The 20353-nt window shown below is 37.3% G+C and overlaps 1 protein-coding gene across 1 annotated transcript in view; it reads right to left on the reverse strand.

Moving 5' to 3' along the window:
- SI (sucrase-isomaltase) overlaps positions 1-20353 on the reverse strand; it is a 52235-nt gene that overhangs the window by 18056 nt on the left and 13826 nt on the right. The window contains exons 10-26 of the mRNA XM_074878453.1: positions 19930-20061; positions 19630-19749; positions 18358-18471; positions 15627-15711; positions 14895-15012; positions 14334-14505; positions 13539-13655; positions 12836-12990; positions 12178-12262; positions 10801-10857; positions 10013-10137; positions 9549-9637; positions 6524-6573; positions 5038-5208; positions 3965-4114; positions 2153-2359; positions 1171-1325 (exon numbers count right to left, since the gene is read on the reverse strand). Of these exons, the coding sequence (XP_074734554.1) occupies positions 1171-1325; positions 2153-2359; positions 3965-4114; positions 5038-5208; positions 6524-6573; positions 9549-9637; positions 10013-10137; positions 10801-10857; positions 12178-12262; positions 12836-12990; positions 13539-13655; positions 14334-14505; positions 14895-15012; positions 15627-15711; positions 18358-18471; positions 19630-19749; positions 19930-20061 (2102 nt within the window). The remainder of the gene's footprint in view (positions 1-1170; positions 1326-2152; positions 2360-3964; positions 4115-5037; positions 5209-6523; positions 6574-9548; positions 9638-10012; positions 10138-10800; positions 10858-12177; positions 12263-12835; positions 12991-13538; positions 13656-14333; positions 14506-14894; positions 15013-15626; positions 15712-18357; positions 18472-19629; positions 19750-19929; positions 20062-20353) is intronic.

The following is a 20353-nucleotide window of genomic DNA, read 5'->3' on the forward strand; positions in this document are numbered from 1 at the left end:
CTGAAAAGCTCACTCTTCGGTAAAGGTGGATGAAACTGTTATGGTTATTGAGAAAACTTAAACCACATGAAATAGGGATGTCTAAGAATTTGATACACAGTTTAGAGACACAAAGTCCTCTGTGTCTCTCAGAGAGATTTATATTATGCCCAGGCACCATGCACGGCAAGTTGCATCATATTTTGACAATTTAGTGAGAAAATGTGTTTCAGGAGAGTATGATCATATTTTCCTCCCAGACTGATCTTTGGTGCTACATAGAATATAGTAAATAAGGTGCTTTTTACAGTTCACTGCACTTTTTGTGCAGATTACACTGAAATCGTATTCATAGGTCTCATTTGTTGTAAATCAGCATCTTTACAGTTGGAAACCAAACTGCAACCTGATGGTGCTCTGCCAAAAAATTGCATCATTCCAGGAGGCTGAATTGCCATTTGAATTATTAGTCTGGTTGCCAAAAAGGAACTCAGCTTGCAATTAAGTTTTGAGTATTTTAAAAAATGACATAAGTGTGGGTTTTTTGAATAAAATACATAACACACACAACTGCTAACATCACTGTTCTCTGTTTTCTAGCTCTGACTTAAGCTTAATCAAGGAAAAAAATGAAGTTTGTCAGACTTATTAGCTGTCATGTTACCAAAATCCACCTGCAAGTTAGTTGAGAAATTACTTTCTTCTATTATTTTTTCCTAACCATTCCCCGAAACCAAACCAAATGAACAATCCTTAATGATCAGTAGTGTGGTCACGTAAGGCAAATTTTAGGAAGTGTAGAAAATTATTGTGCCTCCCAGAGACTTGGGAACTACACAAGAAATGGCCTTTGGATTTGTCTATGTCCTGCACTTCAACATGTTGTACAGGTCTTTTCACAAGTGTCAGACTATGAAGTGACATGGGAGAAGCCTTAGATAATTATGAGAAAAAACAGGATATTGCTCAGGGCAGCTTCTCCATCTTCCTCCTAGTCAGTGCTCTCATACAATGCAATGGTGAAGCCATCTTGGCTGAAGCAACACCTGGCATTCAGCAGACAGAGCCATTGCATGGGAAGGGTACAAAAGCCAGTCTTAAGGTATTTAAAACATAGTACACAAGAAAATGGTTTGGCTTGAAAAGAACTAACAAAACCAAGTGAAATAAAATAAAATGACTATGGCTTACATGACTGTTCCTGTGCTTTTGCGCCGCACTTGTATACCAAATGGTTTTTTCTGAACTGATACTTCATAGAGTCGTTCCTTGTTTGTACTCATTGGGGAGCTCGGGAGATTTAGTGGTACTGGAACCTCATATCGTGTGTCTTGATAATCATAAATCTGTGAAGTAAAAATCAATTCATTTCAGTGAGTGAATTGTTTAAAATCTTACCTATAGTGATAGAAATCTAAATCTGATAGAAAATTATGGAAAACACTTGCTGAGTATTTTCTTTCAATATATATTCTTTAACCAATTTTTCACAGTATTTGTTTTGGGGAAAAAAAAGAAAAAACAAACCTTAAGGATTTATTTTGGATCAGGAATGGCTTGCCTGATTATTTATATTAATTTAAAGTATATACTTATGTTTAAAATATAGGTGTATATAGACATAGAGTAAATATTTTTCTGATTCATCTTTTGCTCAACTTTGAGAGATTCTTTTTAAAGTTTTCTGCATTCTGAAAGCTGACAGAGTTAGTTTTTGATGCCTGACCATTTCATGGCATCACATTTATTTCAGGATTATTAAATACAGAGTAATAAATTATAGTCTAAACAAAGGTGTATAAAAATTTTAGAATAGAATTAGAATGATTAATGTAAAAATAAACTGTACAGTCTTGATAATGCTTATAGATAAATTCACCTGTATATTAATAAAATGTCTTCAATTCCAGTTTCAGGTTGACATTACACATATACATTGAATCTTTGATTCATATAATTTCATTGCAAAATCAAGTACAAAATTCTAGGACAAAAAAATATCAAGCTAAGAGCAATGACAACTAATTGGTTAGAAGGAGAAACATATTTAGGCAAGGGTGCTACTGTCTGTGTAATATAAAACTGATTATAAATAGCCTCATAATTTCCATAAATAAAGCTATTTTTAACAATGGGACGTTACATACTCATAGAAATTCTGGAATGACGTTACCTTGAATTGCAGCATGTGGTTGAGATGATATTTCACCTCCAAGCGTAGTGTACTAATTGGTGTAGTGAAATTCTCATTAGCTTTGGTCTTGGCACTGTTTAAGGTGAGGTTGGCTGCCAAACCTGACGAGGTGTATTCTACTTTGTCTACAGAGTAAGCATTGTTGGAGCTGTAATAGCAGGGTGGAATATCCAAGTTTGATGTTACCTGCTGCAAATAGAAATAAGTTAGAGTTTAGTGAGCTACACTGGCCTCCTGTATTTTTTTAGTGCTTAGCATGGAATCCAAATTTTTATGAGGTATCTGTCAAATGTAGAATTTGGTGAAGAACTTAATGTAACTAGTCAAAAAATAAAGAAGTGACACAGAACCCATTGATCTCTACACTAAACTGGATATAATCAAACAATCCAGTGAAGGCTGTACAAATAGTTCAGTCAGGAAATTAAATCCTTGTACAATGAAGATGGATTTAATTTCCCTATGACTGTGATCTTCTATTCAGTCCCACAACATGCCTTAGTTTTGTTGAAATTACTAAATCTTCCTCCCTTTTAATCCCATTGCTCTCTGGTCTGTGGCTGCCTTCAAGGGGATGTGCCCAAAACCCATTAGATATTCAGGCAACATCAGATGAGACCTTTCCATTGGCTTTATTCACACAATTTATCCTTAAAATATACACTGAAAATTACATCCTATTTATCTAAGATCTCCTGACAGCAAGATCAAAATTACTTTCAGTTTCCTGCTACAGTTGAACATAAACACTCAAAGTAGGTATTCTGAGGTTAGATGAGCTGATGTAGGTTAATGCATTGGCCTTCCACCTCTGGATACTTACCATCAATCCTGCTTAGTTGTTCACATGGAACCATGCCTGCTCCGCACATCTTAATTGCTAATGAATATTTATTCATCTGTCCTCACCAAAATCAAAGCCCCTTTCAACTTGAGCAAGTGTTCAAAACATACCCGGTCCATAACAGGACCAGAGCTTGATTTCACATGAAAAGTCATTTCCAAATGTCCACAATTACAAAAAAAATTCCTAATAGTGCAACAAAATCAGGACAGCCCCTCAGCCACTTCAGCTGTTGCTGGGTCTAGAGTAGCTAGCAGAGAATTTTGATCTTTATACCTAGGATATGTGTCCAAGCTGTAAGTCTTAGCCTTAGAGGACCACTTTAGAGGACTAATTTAGTGGAGGGACCCTCTGAAGTTCAACTCTGCCAAGCCACACGATCCTGAATGTTTCTAGCCATGGGATATTAATAAATAAAACTATGTGGTAAAGAACAGCATGTCAGGAATTACGATTTGGAAATAGCTTCTCAACATGGATATAAACAATTAAGTTCACATAAGAATCAAGATTTCTTCTCAAAATGAGATCCAGAGGAATCGGTTTGACTTAAAACGTGCTTCAGTGACTATGAAGGCAAGACAAAGGGGATAGACCTTGCAGGCCATGGTGCTGGTGAAGCAGAAGAGGTAGCTGAAGAGGCAGATCTCAGGTGGATTCTATTTTTTCATAACTCTAATATTATTTCTTTCCATCTTTCAAAAAATACCACATTTTTCCTCAATTTCTGATATACTTTGGAAGAGCTTACACAGTTGCCAACTACCTTAGTTTCAGTGAGGTAAATAAAATCTGTTAGCATAGGCCAGCTGATGTCTGCATCCCCATTTTATTTAAATCTGACAAATCTGTCCGACTACTTCTTCCACTGTAACAACTATAAAAACAAAGCTATGATTCTAGAAATGTTTCTGTCTCATTAGTTTAGAGAAATAATTTTTCCTTACTTCCCAGACACAGCCAAGTTGTTCACATTTTTCTTGTGTTGGATTGGGACTGGGATAACAATTAAACCTTTCATTTACACTCAGTCGTTGAGTCCATTTTACTGTGTAAGATTTTCCCAGGTCAAGCTGAAGTCCTGTTATATGAGCAACCTATAAATATTAAACAATAAACAGTTATTAAATCCCACATCACATCCGTCATTCCTTTAGTCAGCAGAGAAGCTGGTCTCAGGAACAATACATTTTGCTACGTGACAACTCACAAAAAACCCTGTGTTTCAGCATTTGATATAGTCTCACTTTTACAAATACACAGAGCTGATATTCTTGCAGATAAGATCTGAAAAATTAAGAGTCTAAAAAAATTGAGTCAATCCCACAGCTTCCTTGGAAGCAGAGGAATAAAGATAAGGGCAGATCTCCTTCACATTTTGAAATATCAATGAAAAAGATAAGACAAAGTTAAAATATTTTTATTTTGATTCAGCAGCTGAGATAACATAACAGGTAACTCAGGTGCTTGCAATAATTAAAGAGGGTGGACAATGCAAGTTCAAAGCAACATCAACATTATCTTTTTGTGGGAAAGCACTTTCATGGAAGCTTCCCACTAGCAGCAGCACATTCATTCACTTTGCACGTAAATGTACTGTGTTGCTGCTTTCCGGTATTCATCCTGTGAAAAACACTGTACAAAGTGATAAAGGAGGTTTAAACAGTGTGCTTGATTTTGTTTTTAAAATCCATGCATAAATGTTCATCTAAAACACAAGTTTTTATTACTCTCCTCCAAAATCAAACAAAATCACAAAACTATACCTCCTCTTAGAAATCAAATGTGGCTCTATGAATAACTATATAACTAAACTTTCTGCTGCACTGAGGGTCTGAGAGCAAAACGTACGTGCACATTCTACAGAGCTGAGTTGAATGCAATTGTACTTCTGTAACAAAATACACGATGTATTCTATTGAAATTACATTAGTACTGAGTACTGTCCTTTACAATATATAAGATAAAGGTGATGCAATTTGAAAGATGTTTACTTCAGATTTTCCTGTTGGCATTTTACCTTTTCTAAAGGATAATAGGTGATATTATGCGGAGAGTTTTCCACAACATTGTTCTGCGATACAGTAACTGTCGTTATTTCCTGGAGCGCTCCCAATATCTTGATTTCTTCAAATTTCAAGTTGTTTGGATCAGCATAATTGCTGTTTATAGCAGTCATTTGTAGAACATTCTGAAAAATAATAGAATGATCAAATTCTTATTAAAAAAATCTGTCAAAAATCATCCTGATTTAACAATACTTTCTAATTAGATCTTCTTACTTTAGCATGAAGTAAGCCAATACCTTTTTCCTAACATATTACTTATTGCCAGGCTTGTTGTTATAACAATTATGCTTTTCTACAATGTATATAATGTGCTTCATAGTTGTGTTTCAGCTTCTTTTTTTTTTTTTCTTTTTTTCAAAATAAGAAAATGTTGACACGTGTCTGTGACAGAGCAGATAACCTCTACTCGACTGTGATCTTGCCGTGTTCTAAGAAGGGAAGGTTCATATTCACTTTTCATGATATAAAAATACCAGTTTCTATTCAATTGCATTCCTTATTATTAGATTAAGAATCTAAACAGTGGAACTGTACCATGACTGTCACATATGCCAGTGTATAACTTCCTTATTATTTGCCACATTAATGTTTATGTTAATTTTTAATTCAACATCATTATGGTCAACTGATGATTTGGCTACAAGTTTCAAACTCTAATAGTAACTGAGGTTTCCTATCTACAAATAATTATATGATTATATATGATTTAAAAAAAAAACCTAATGCATGTGCTTCCACTTTTTATTGCTTTACTTCCACTCCTGAGTTCCTGTGCATTCTCTCTCAGTTGCTGCCCTGCTGCTTCACCATGGCAAGGGAAAGAATACCTTTAGCAGATATTAGTATTATACAAAAAAATATGTTCTATTACTTGGAATCTTTGTCATATGGTATCTCTGGTCAGTACTGAATAGAAACACTATCTGGATTTCACTCTGACAGAAATTAACCCTGCCAAGGCAGTATCAATTTAAAAAAAATTTTAAACTAAAACTTAGTCACGTAGAAGATTGTGTGGGTTCAGTCAAGGCATAGGTCTTCCTCTCACTTTTTGGAAACATTCAATTATATTTTCACAGTGTATAAAGATTTTTTTCAAATTTCCAATATTTCAAGAATCACAAACACTACATTCACCTTCTTTTTGACTTTTAACTGATGTTTTATAGTTCTCTTGCTCAATAAATATTGCTGCCGAGTTTATGTGAAACAGGAGTTCTTTAGGGACTTATATTAACTAGGAGAAGAAAAGACAAAGAACGGATTTTCATCCCAGTTAAATGACAGTATTTTGAACATGATTCTGCTTTGACTATGTCAAATATTTTGCTTCTCAATAAATCTTATAGGAGAATGAGGGAGAAAAGAATGGTTTTTGAAGATACTATTGATAAAAATCTAAAATGAAAATAAAGTCATTTAAAATGAAATACTTACATTGGAAACTGTGAACTCATAGTAAATGTAGGCTTTACTCTCAACTGTACCTAAAAGGTAAAGAAGGAAGTTACACTTGCAGTGTAGAAAGGAACAGCATTAAAACCAGGACTGTGTTACTGCTAGAAACCAATAAATTGCTAATTACTATCATTACTGCATTCAGTGAATGCACTGGGCAACTCAAAGATTTACTACGGTTTCTTTGAGGAACTGAAATTTCTCTCTTTTTTTTTTTTTTTTTTTATTTCAGCCAGTCTCACAGGAGATCAAATTTACCAAAAATTTATTGTACATTTTCTAAAGTGTAGTGATTTTTTATTTGACTGTTATTCCTTCTTATCTTCTCTTAAATGTAGATATATGGCTCAAAGTTAATCCTTTAAAATACCCTAAATAAGTGCTTTTCATGCAAAACTGGCAATAATATTAATAACCTCTGCCACAGAACCATAGGAGAGGAAATAACATATGACCAGGAAAAAGAATTTTAAAAGTTGAATCCATATGGCATTTTTTTCCATGTATGAAAAGAAAAATACTGTCATTGCAAGCAAACTGTAAACAGTTTCCCTGAAAAGACTGCAACCTGTAAGTTTTGAACAGGAAATAAAATCATAAGATGTTTTATTGTTTTGTTTCTCAACAGAAGTGAGTACAATAATAGCTTCGTTATTTTAGGCCTTGACAAAGGAGTACATATAGCTGTCACCCATACATATAGCAACCACCCAAGGCCTTCAATATTTATGGTAGCAATAATCAGCTGAATCACAGCTCTATTTCTTAAAAGCATCCCTAACTTTCACAAAATTTTAAAAAGTAGAGCCTTGAAAGTTTTTCTGGGAAATATGATTGGTATAGTTAAAATTAAAGAAAAGGGAGTTCTGCAGGTTGAATGCATAATGTAGAGGACAAGGTAGCTATGCAATTCGGGAAGGGGGGATGAAGTTTGGAATCCCAAGAGCTGCTCGCTTTCATGGAAGTTTAGTCAGAGCCCTGGGCCCTGCACAAGGGGAAAAATTAGACTGTGACTAAAGATACAGGTAGTTTTTAGCAACTGGAGGATAAGCCAGAGAAACTGGACTGCTTAAGTGTCTAGAAGATGGTTAGTTGCATCAGAAGAGGGTTAGTTGCATCAGAAGACAGAGGTAAGAAGGCACCAATTCAGATACCATCTGTGGACCCGCATGATTAGACAAAATATCTCCATAAACAACTGTCTGCAGGATGTGGACCTAATTTTCAGGATTATAAATCAAATATGCACATAATATTGTCGTAGTATTTATTTTTACCTCAATGGTGGTATTACTCTTACTTCATACTTATCTGCACATTCTTACTGCTGCAGATTTTCCTATTTTTTAAACTACTTTTTTTCCCAATGTAGCTAAAGAGAGCTCTGACACTTTTGCCACTGACAGCAGTCTATGGATACGGTAGGACATGAATTAGAGAAGATCGGGTCTACTTGAAATGCAACAGTATGAGCTGGTATACACCAAAACCCAAAGTCCTTAGCTCTGAATGTTATGATTTGTTGCAACTAAACCAATAAAATCTGTGAAATGCAAGTCCTTAAATAATTTTAATAAAAGCTTGAGTATTTTGTAAAAGGTCTTAAAAAAATTATTTTAGAATAACCCTTTGAGCTGCTTGCTGACTTTTCTAAAAAGTATAGAATAAAGGACAAAGGCTTCACAAGCGGCCTAAAGGATTTACGTACCCCAAACCCTTTTAGTTTAATGGAAACAGGACGCCTAACTAAACCCTCAGAAATCCCACAGTTCAAGATACTTCATTTATCAAAATTTCCTTCCTCTCAAGATCAAAATGAAGACTACATCTATGGTTATATAATGGAAAGGTTCTTTCCACTGCTCTAGAATGAACTCTGCTTTCCCTAGACATGCATGTATTCCAAAAGCATTAACTCTACTGAAAGCCAAAATAAATTTAACCTTAAATTAAAGATTTTTGTTGTTGTTGCTGCTGTTGTATGTTTGTTGGATTTTTTTTTAAATCTTAACTTCAGCTGAATTAAATTGCAACCTTAATGTTACCCAAGGTATGTGTGTTGTAAATTGTTTGATGGAAAAAAAAACAGTGAGTAAGTGCTATCGATGCCAGTTCATCACAAGCGACGAGGTTGACAGGCCTTGGCATAATCATAGTGACTGTCCCAGGGGGAAACAAGTTCTCCGGCAGCTTTGCTAAAGGCGAGGTTGGCAACTTGACAACTATAGCCCCGTACACACTCACTGGCGTGCTTATGCACCAGTGTGCTGTCGAAACCAGATGGCATAAAAATCTTTGGCTCCAATACCATACTTTTGAGTTAACAAAATTTCTACTGTTTTCACAAGCAATTTCAATAATTCCACAGAGTTAATAGCAGTGCTAGTTTTTTGATCCTCTACCGATTCCTAGTGTCGAACACTAATTATGTGTGTTCTTGTACCCGTTGAAGCTAATTTGGATGTATACCAGAACATATATCAATCCTGACAGCATGGTTTAACAGTCAGCGTGCTAATGTACCAAACCTTTACATATCTAAGGCTATAGTGAAATATGAACAAGTACAAACTAAATTAATAATAATGACAGTTTTCCACTTAGAAGTGTTAAAAAAGTAATCATCAAGTATTAATAGAATGTTACAAGATTGTTTATATTCCTTTTCAAAACTATTATTATCATTATTATTATGAATGTTGTTGCTATATTTTATCTAGTTATTAAACTGTTTTTATCTCAACCCATGAAGTGGATTTTTTTTGATTCTCCTCCCCATAGTTCTGGGAGTGGGGAGAAACGAGCGAGTGCCTGCGCGGTCCTTAGTTGCTGGCTGGGGTTAGACCACAACAAAGTGATGAAAAACTATTGACATACAAGCAAGTATTAATAGCGTGTTACAACAATGACTTATTCTTGCATGATGAAATCAGCAGGAAGATTGAAACTTGTACGTATTAATGATGTGTTAATCATACTTATTTCACCATTGATAACTGATCACCTGTAGATTCTCCATCATCCCAGAACAAGTCCCCAGAAGCTGCGTTGTTGTCATCCAGGGCAATTATAAGCCCCATTGGATTCTTGCGGCTGTGGAAAGAGAGACTTTCTGTCTTACATGTATAACAAGTATCTAAACAGTCTTAATACATCCTTCATGTTCATGTTAAGAACGTGACACTCAACAGCGTTGCAATACTTTGAGAATTACATTAGATTAGTCCTTGGTTGCCTTTCATTTTCATGTAAATGGATTAAAATACATGGCAAGATTACAAAATGTTGTGCAAATAAACCTGTAATTAATCGCTGAACCTGTAATATAAGTGGTTGTGCAAGTGAGGTGTGGCTCACAGTTATTCCCATTTTTCAAGGTGAAAATGCTAAATACAATGGGCTGCTAATGAAAGTCCTCAGCCCAGTCTTTAAAAAAAACCCATAAAAGCATTCAGTTTAGAAGCATACCTTGCAACGGTCGTGTTAGCTGGTTGCTGAGTAGGGTAAATATATCCTCCTCTCAAATGGAGTCCCAGTTTGTCTGCTGGCAGGTACATACTGGTCCATTGTTTTCTCACTGAGATTTTTGCCCCCTTATTTACAGGCATGTAAAAGAGAATGCGTATGGGCATTACTTGCTGCTGTAAATGTTTTCTTAAGTCCTGAGTTTCATCCTAATGCTTCCTTTTAAAAAAGGCTTTAGAAAAGACTTATCTATATGTTAATGGGCACATAAAGATAAAACAACTGCATGTTAATACGATCTAATGTCATAAATCAGCATCTCTCACTATTTAGTTTTGGCTCAGTCAACACAGAAAACAAGTCCTGTTGGGACTCTGACGTGAATATGGGAATCTGACGTGAACAATGTCCTTTTTTACACATCAAATGGATTATCACAGCAGTGAGAAATTTATTTGCAGAAACGAGATTAGTAGATTATAATTGCAGATTCTTGGGTATTACAATTATTTGCATTTTATTTTCTTACAAATATGGTCTTTGTTAAAGTTTCCACTCAATCTGTCTTCCCACCTCCTGCACTGTTTTCCATACCTCTGTGTCCTTTCCTGAGCCATTGATTCATGCACTTATCCTGCCATATTTCATCTCCTATCTCATCATTTCCCTCCTGTGGGCTTTACTGTAGGTCTCTGTCATCAAATCAGGGCTAACAATCCTTTTTTTTTTTTTTTTTTTTTTCTGTCACGTAGCTATTTAGACCATCTCCCCATAGTTCTGCATTTACTTACCGTATCATACTCGTACCATACTGCATCAGGAATATATGCTTGAATTGCATCCACACCCTGAAAGGTGAACAAAGAAAAGACTTTCATATTTGAAGGCAACTTAATCAAATAAACTAAATTTTCCAATAAAACTAAAGTTCACATTGAGATTCACATTGAGAAAATCATTGATACTTCTCCTCTTCACTTTTTCTTTAATACTTTTTATGATGATGTCAAGAAAGGAAGAGAGCAAACCAAGGACAATTTCTGCAAATCTACTGGGAGACAACGGAATCACTGCTCTACAATGTGACAGCTCATTGTATGCAACCCAAAGTCACAATGCTTCAAATCCAATGGCTCAGATCATATCCACAAGTATCTCTATATCTTCTTTATTTCCACATTTTTCTGGGCTGGCATCTTTCAGATTCTTGCTTTCATTTTATACATTTAACAAATGTTTTGTCTTTCTCCATGGCATGTGTGTTATTGGCACTAACAATCATTATTTACAAGATTCTGCCACAGAACAAGCCACAATATATTTGTTTTCTTGTTGCACCACAGACAAGCTGAAACGCAGCAAGAGATGATGATTCTGAAGCAAATTCAGAGATGATACAAAGTTGAGGTGAATCAGAATATCAGACCCGATGACTTTGACTCCCTAGAGGACTGGAAAATAAGAGTGGGATTTAATAGCACAAAGTGCGAGACTTTCCATTTCAGCAGTGATGAAAATATGCTCTGGGCTCTCTCACTGGAAGCAATAATTGAAGGGGGGGAGAAAAAAAAAACAAAACAAAACAAAACAAAAGAAAAAAGCAGCAAAACCTAGGCTTGTTAGGAATCCATCAACAGCCATAATGCAGTAATGTGATGTACCCATGAAAAAATAAATATAATCTAAGGATCCAGCAAAAACCATGCTTGCACTGGGGACAGAGCTGTGTTAAGGCTAATAAACAAGGCCCTCTGCAGTCGCTTTGCCAATGAAGTTTTCAGGTCTGATCAAGAGAGAAGAGTTCAGACTAGAATAAGACCAGAGCAAATTTCCTGGCATCCTCAGGGAAATGGCAGAGCCCACCTTTGCGGTTCAGCTTCTTCAGCATAAAAAAGGAGGGAGAATGTGATCTCAGCAGGAAATACATAGATACTAGAGGAGTTATAACCTTGAAGCTGAAAAACAGAATTGTCACAAGGCTGAACAACAAGGGCTCAGAACTGGAAGTTGGTTTCTAATCAGAGCACTAAAGGAGTGACAGGAACAGTGTAACTTGGGGTTTTACGCTGCAGCCCCCTGACAGAGCAAAGAGCTGGAACTGGTGGCTCGACGTGCCCTTGTGCCCCTTGAGGTGCTTATGAGATCGATACCAAACCAGCCAAACCTACCGGGTCAAGTACAGGGGAAATAAGCAGCCCGGGACCCCACAGGAACTGCCTGTCGACACTCCACGTCACTTCATCAGAGTAGAACCTGGGCACACGGGAAGGATATAGCAGTGACTGGGCTTTTATGAACTATATCATCACCAGCAATCCCAAGATTTCAGGGCACTGGTTGTCTAAATCATGACTGAAGAGTGCCATATCAAAATTGCCTTTTTTTTTTTTCCTTCTTAATCTCAGGCAATCTGAAGACGAGAAGGTGAGGTCTTACTAGTTTAGTCAGCATTCTCTACACAAGTGTAGAGGTGTGCATGTGTTCTTGACACAGCTTATTCAAGAGTTTCCAGGCAAGGAAACATATAGTCTAATATGCATATATGATGGTGGAGAATAATTTGATTAGTTGACAATAACATCTCACAGCAACTGGTAAGAGTGACTGACAATAATATATGCGTATATGCAGAAATTACAGATGGTTTCTGATTACTCTTCTGATTACTCCAAAATGGTATTTCATGAATTGAGAAGTTGTCTATATATATTCCAATGTGCATTTTCACAGACTACATCACTGTTTAGAAAGTCCTTAACAACATTTAATCTGTCTGCTGGTTTTATTCCTCACAAAACTGTCACAAAGGCTGATGAGCAAACTTACTCATGCAAAACTGGCCGTACAACTGTGTCTCCTTGAGTGTGAGCCTTATAAAACAGTGTATACAGGTAAGGCAGCAAAGTGTAGCGAATGTTCAAGTAATACTTGGAGGTATTCACCAAGACTGAATCAGCTCCAAATGCAGCCGGATCCTGAGACTGAAAACAAATATTGGAGTATTATTATTTTCATCATGCAGAAAACACTCTGCCAAACACATGAAAAGTGGCTGTTTCAGAGAGGCAGAAATTCAGTAGTGCACATCTGCACGGTGTTTGCCTTCTGGGTGGTGTAACTTGAGGTTCTGCTCCACCAGACTCCCCATGTTTTGCCCTGCATGTCCCTCCTTGCCCGCCTGCAAGGAGGGCACATCAGGGCTAGCTCAGGTTTCATCCTGGCATGCAGTTAGGTGCATGCTAAAGGACACCCAAGAGTCAGTCTGATGGCTCACACAGCAATGAGTGCTTGCCCTTGAGTTTAGGCACAACCAACTGATGAAACTATTACCAAATAGGTGTAGTCTCACTTAACCCTTATGAAGCTGAACCCCTCAGATCTAAGATTTCATAAAGAGAGCTTAAGTGTCTGCCATTTTCAAACTGGCCAGCTACACAATTGTCAGTGATGGTAATGATTACTAGTGACACTATTAAAGGGAATATGGCAGTGTAACACAAAGCATTTTCTAAGAGAAGGCACAACTTACTATGAATCCTTCAGCATTGTGATTCCTGGAAAATGGGTAAAATGCTCCTACTTGCATCCATCGTCTGCAAAGTTCTTCTGTGGTGTTGTCGAAGAAACCACAAATATCTGCTCCAATCTTTAAGTAGAAACAGAATGCGTTGGATGTACAGTGCACTATACCTCTAATGTCTACACAAATCTAGTTTTCAGAGATGGATTAATGCAACCTTAATTGCTAGTCAGAGTGGCCAAGACATTCAGCACATTTGTACCTTTCTTCTTTCAAATTCAGCTATGTTGTACAAAAAATTAAACTGATCACTAGCTAACACAGCCCATAGTTCTATTTCTTCCAAACTTTTACCTTCCTGTTTGGTGCCAATATGCATACATTAGGAAAAAAGCTCAAGTGTCATACAAATTCAGATAATGGGAATGAATTTGGGTATTTCCTTCATAAACGGATGTCTGTGTTTCATTTGGAATAATAAGAAAAACATCCAAGTGTTTCACATCGATCACTAGTGTTTAAAAATTACTAGAAGTAACAGGTAGCTTCAGATATATAAAATGTTTGTTACCCACATTTATCTCACCATACACACACAGCCACAGTAATCAAAATAAATGGCCCAAACCAAAAATCAATAATTGGAAAAAAATGTTAAAATCAGATTCCTAAAGGCGAGTAATTTGGAGATGAAAATGTGAGATGGTTATCTAGATGGCGTTTGATTAGATAATCTGTTCTCACAAAGGTAGAATTACTGTTTATCCATATGTTTGGAAAGGATGTCACAAACTAATGTCGTACATAAGGCATTCCAAAGAGGTTAAAGTCCAGCATTCCAGGTATTGCCCATTTTAAGTGATCCCATGTTGCTGCATTATCTCCCAGCCAGTGTCCTGTGTCCTTTCCTGATCCAACAAATGTAGACCTCGAAATAAGGAAGCTTCGTTTTCCAGGAAACAGTGCTTCAATGGCTCTTAAAAGGAAACAAGGCTGGAATTATGCAAAGGACAAAAGGTGACTTGGGCTTCAACAGTTTTATATAAGGCAGATTTACAGTGACTGATTTACAATAAGTATTCATCCCAGGGATGTGGACTCCTTTATGGTTAACCAGGTGTATTTTAGCAAAGTTCAAGACATTAGTTTTAAATAATCTTTCTATACAGCTTTGACAACCAATATGTGGCCTTTACTACCAGCTTTAGTTAGTAGATTTTGCCTTAGCTGCATTGGCTTAAATACAATACAGCACTTTCCAGGGATTGGGTTCCTTTAAAAGTGAAATCTCTTGATGTTTTCAAAAATGCAGGCCATGTACTGTTCTGAAAGCTTTTTGTAAAGATTTTAGAATGCATGCCTTACTTCCGTGTTGATATGGCCATGGAATATCCATAAAGACTGTGGACATCATAATGTTTCCCCCACTTCTGCACTGCATCCATACAAAGTGTCTTGGAATACATAAGTTTATCAAGAATACCTTCAATAAAGAAATACAAATATCACTTTTAAAGTATATTTCTATTATTAATATTTCCAATCTTTAATGCACATTCATGACTTTCAAGCCTTTTTTTCTCTTTAATGTTTGCACTAAGGCCAGTATTACTATTACAAATCCAAAATGCTACTCTTGGCTGCTGGTTTGAATCATCTTTGCTCTGTGACATTTTCTACTCTTGAGCTTTGCACCCCTGCAGGTAATAACTGAGAACTATGCTCTAAATTTATGAGTTATTATCTGACAAAATGTTGGCAATGGTTACTTAAATCTTCTACTTGATACAAAGTATGAACTCCATTTTGGTTCTGCATATATCTCAAAAACTACTGATAGTGAAAGAAGATCATTACATTATCAGACATAAATAAGGCACTGATAATATTCAGTAATAATTTGTAAAGGGAAAAAAACCAGCTATATAAACCACGCCTTCAACAAAGGCCAAAGTATACCAGTATTTTTTGTAATGTAATGTTCAAACCCTGCCCATAAGAACTACATTAATACTACTTTACATCCTTGTAGCCAATTGCACAGTACTTCATAAACTTTTTGATATTTTGCTTTCTGGTTAAAGTAGATGGACTTACTGGGAGTGAAAGGAGGATAGTTTAAGTCATTCTGCTCACAACCTTTTTTTGAGCCTTTAATGAAGTTGGATACTTCATTCATATCCTGAAAAGGTAAGATGCAGAATGTAATAACATTTCCTCAAGTACATTTTCCTAACAAAATTTTATGTTTTATTCTCTTATCCTTTAAGGAATAATTACTTAGAACTAGTACCATATACTGTGTTAAATCATACTTATGATGAAAATGATATAACTCTGACACTGACCTGGTCCATTCCTGTTTTAATATAAGTCTCAGTGTTGGACAGCCTTCTAGATGCAGGTGAGCATCATGTCACAAGAGCTACATCTTATCCTTTCACAGAAAGAAATTGCAAGAGGTGTTCATGTATACATTGTGCCTACCTATGAGCAACTCCACACATCTCCCAAGGAAAATGTCTTTGGTATGGAGCGTGTGTTTGGAGAGAAATGCATTGTTACTTACTTTCTCTCAAAATGCACAAGGTGACTAGATATTCTTAAACATCACCTTTATAGTACTTTCCAACCCATTACACTTTCAAACTTTGCTGTCTTCTTCCATGAATATTTTATTTGGCAGTGTTGTAAGTGTATTTCTGTGTGCATCCCTCAATGTGCCACAGGAAAAGCATGCATGGAAGAAGAAAGCAAATTCATAATGGAGACATTGTAGTCTAGTGACCAATTTGCTTCACTTAAGTTATTTGCTCTCTGTAAGAGCGCTGTGCAGTCTTACACTTCATAGCTTGACTTGACAGAGTCAGCAAAAATAAGTGAGAAAATCTCATTCGATCACACTGTATTGGGTTTGTGTGGCAAGGTTTTGGTAGCAGGGGAGCTACAGGGGTGGCTTCTGTGAGAAGCTGCCAGAAGCTTCCCCATGTCCGATGGGGCCAACGCCAGCCGGCTCCAAGATGGACCCACCCCTGGCCAAGGCCGAGCCCATCAGCGACAGTGGTAGCGCCTCTGGGATAAGGTGTTTAAGAAGGGGGTAAAAAGTTGTGCAACAGAAAACATCAGCCATAGAGAGGAGTGAGAACATGTGAGAGCAACAACTCTGCAGCCACCAGGGCCAGAGAAGAAGGGGGGCAGGAGGTGCTCCAGGCCCGGAGCAGAGATTCCCCTGCAGCCCGCGGTGCAGCCCATGGTGAGGCAGCTGTGCCCTGCACCCAGGGAGGTCCACGGGGGAGCAGAGACCCACCTGCAGCCCGGGGAGGACCCCACACCAGAACAGGGGGATGTGCCCGAAGGAGACTGGGACCCTGTGGGAAGCCCACACTGGAGCAGGCTCCTGGCAGGACCTGTGGCCCCGTGGAGAGAGGAGCCCACGCTGGAGCAGGTTTGCTGGCAGCACTTATAACCCTGTGGGGGACCCACGCTGGAGCAGTTCGTGAAGAACTGTAGCTGTGGGAAGGACTCATGTTGGAGAAGTTCATGGAGGACTGTCTCCCATGGGAGGGACTCCACGCTGGAGCAGGGGAAGAGTGTGAGGAGTCCTGCCCTGAGGAGGAAGGAGCAGCAGAGACAACGGGTGATGAACTGACCACAACCCCCATTCCCTGTTCCCCTGCGCTGCTGGTGGGGAGGAGGGAGAGAAATGGGGAGTGAAGTTGAGCCCAGGAAGAAGGGAGGGGTGGAGGGAAGGTGTTTATAGATTTTATTTTATTTCTTGTTATCCTACTCTGATTTGACTGACAATAAATCAAGTTACATTACCCAAGTTGAATCTGTTTTGCTTGTGACAGTAACTGGTGAGTGATCTCTGCCTGTCCTTATCTTGACCCACAAGCTTTTCATTATATTTTCTCTCCCCTGTCCAGCTGAGGAGGGGAGTGATAGAGAGACTTTGGTGGGACCCTGATGTCCAGCCAGAGTCAACCCACCACACACATTGCAGCTGAAGAACTGCATTTTGCATACAAGTTAGTTTAAATTTGTTACAGGTTTTTAAAATGCATGGCAAAGTGTTCAGTAGATTCTTGCTTTCTTTCAAAGTATTTATTGACTTTTAACTAAAAGGAAGTAGGAAAAACACAAAAAAAATAAAGAGAGGAAGGCAGTAAGACAGGGATTGAGAAGTTTAAGTACAGATTTCCTTTAAGCACCCACTTTTAGAAGATTTATTACAGGATATTCCTTTAAAAAACTAATCTGGTCAGTCAAAATGGTTCTTAATCTCATCTGATTTCCATGAACTGTACCTAAAATCCACTGTGCCAGATTGTATCTTAGTCCTTTTGTGGGACCATCTGTCTAAGGAGCCTGATTTTTCCAAATCCTTATCTGGAATAGCAATTGCAGATTTGCTAACTGGAAATTCCATGAGCTACTTGGAGCATGGATACATAGATTATATGTATTATACCCTGTATTCAGGACCTGTTTAGCACACACTCACTGAGCAGGTATGCAGGTCTCCAGATATCACCATTTTGAGTACAGGAGGTGCTAGCATTTGCCTTTAGCAATTTTTTTAAGTGTCACTGAACATCCAAAAAGCAGCACACTGAACATTTAAATGCCATGATTAATGATTCAAATTAAAATTTAAAACTCAAATTTGAATTGCAAATTCAACACCAGAAGACACACATCCTGCATTGATTTCAGGTTAGCAATAGTAAACATCGCTTTCAAATCCAATGCAAATTGAATTTGATAAACATCTATCCTTACCTATTTTTAAAAATAAAAATAAAAATGAAAGTTCTGAATAACTTACAATCCAGATCCCATCATATGGCACTATGTTATAAAACAGTTTGCATTCTTCCACCCACCAGCTAGTGCACTCTGGGTTGGTGAAGTCTGGGAACACAGTTTCCCCTGGCCACACCTGCAATATTAAAGGGCAAATAATTAATTAAGCTTTTAATGATATTAAAAAGATCTCATAGAATCATAGAACAGCCCAGGTTGGAAGGGACCTTGAAAGATCATCTAGTCCCACATTTCATGGGAAAGGGAACACAGATGAGATCATCTAGCGCCCTGTCCAATCACATCTTGAAAACCTCCAGTGATGGGGACTCTACCATGTCCCTGGGGAGGTTGTTCCAGTGATTGATTGTTCTCACTGCAAAAGATTTCCAGTGAAGCTTGTATTCTCCATGTGGCTCCTTGTGAAGAGAGAGGCTCAGTCCTCTGTAGCTGCCTTTTAAGTACTGGAATACTGTTCTCTTCTCTAGGGAAAAAAGACCTAAATCCTTCAGTCTTTTCTCACAGGAAAGGTTCTCCATCCCTTTGATGGTCTTTGTTGCCCTCCTTTGGATCCTCTCATCCGTTTGCATCTCTTTTGAATTGGGGGACCAGAACTGGACACAGTACTGCAGGGGCAGCCTGCCAAGCACTGAGTAGAGTGGGATGCTCACTCCTCTATCTCTGCTAGCAATGCCCCTTGGATGAAGCCCAGGATCCGATTTGCCTTCGTTGCTGACTGCTGACTCATGTTCAGGCTGTTGTCCACCAGGACCCCCACAGTTACCCATCGAGGGCAGTGCTAATATAGTGCTTTGATGAAGATTTTTGAATGATAAACTGCTAGAGTGACAATAGCTTGCATGCATAAAGAAGGTACAAAGAGTATGAGTTTCTTAACTTTGGAGTTTTCAATTGCTTTTCTTTTAAGTCATATAAGGAACAATACATGACAGAAAAATTTCTCAATAGAAATTATAAATTAAAAGCATGATGTGTGAGCTGGCTCTTCAGTCACTACTGAAAATAAACAGGAGTTGGCTGATGAATTGTCCCTTGATCCTTCAAACTACCTTATTTTTCCTTTTTGTTTAATGTAAAAAATTTAAAAAAAAAAATCAAGAAAGCTTGAAAAGTATCGTATCCTAAGTGAGACCTTATAAATTTAGTTGTCACTGGCAGGTAATTTTACTGAAAGAAGCAACTTAGAAAATGAGAATTTAAAATGAGCCTCTGACCCAAATTAAACCATAACAGTGACAATAGACCAAGTTTGTATTCATAAAAATGTGATTACCTCCCCAAGTAATGCTGTTACTTCATCTGATTCATTAATCCAGACTTTTTTTGTCTCTCCCCTGACGTGGCTTCCATATGGACTACCATCGACTAGATTTTGTGTGCTAATAGCAGCATCCTAAAAAAAAAAAAAAGAAAACAAAAAATAAGAAGAATTCAGGATACACTCCATCAATTATTATGGACAACTAGAATGTTAGGCAATAAATGTAATATTTACACAGAATAAGCAAAGTATAATAATAAATGGTTATAATTATAGTAATTACAAGGGAAAAAGAAATAGTTAAGTGCTTACCAATATGATAATATATTTTTGTCCATAGTCATGCATATAAGCTGCAAAATTAGGGAGATCTTTAAACTTCACTTTGTCATAAGTAAAATCTTTCTTTTCCTCCATATAATCAATATCAGTGGTATGAGCATCCTGAAACAGAAGGGAGTTCAGTTTTAACTTGAGAAGTGATACAAAAAGATTTTGTATATTAGTCCAACACAATTTCTTCTGACAATTCCTGTTTGTCCTATAGTTAATTTTCTGTTGGGACTTTACTGCAGCCTGGCAGAAGAAAGTATGCTGTCAGGACCATTTACAAACAATGTGAATCTCATCTCATACTTACAGCCCTAATTAATGGTACTGACACATCTTTTGTGCCTAGAAAGAGATGCATTTAACATGAACAGAATTTAAATGAATGTGTATATTGGCATCCTTT

This window comes from Strix uralensis, chromosome 9 (assembly GCF_047716275.1).
Source record: "Strix uralensis isolate ZFMK-TIS-50842 chromosome 9, bStrUra1, whole genome shotgun sequence".
Classification (NCBI taxonomy): domain Eukaryota; kingdom Metazoa; phylum Chordata; class Aves; order Strigiformes; family Strigidae; genus Strix; species Strix uralensis.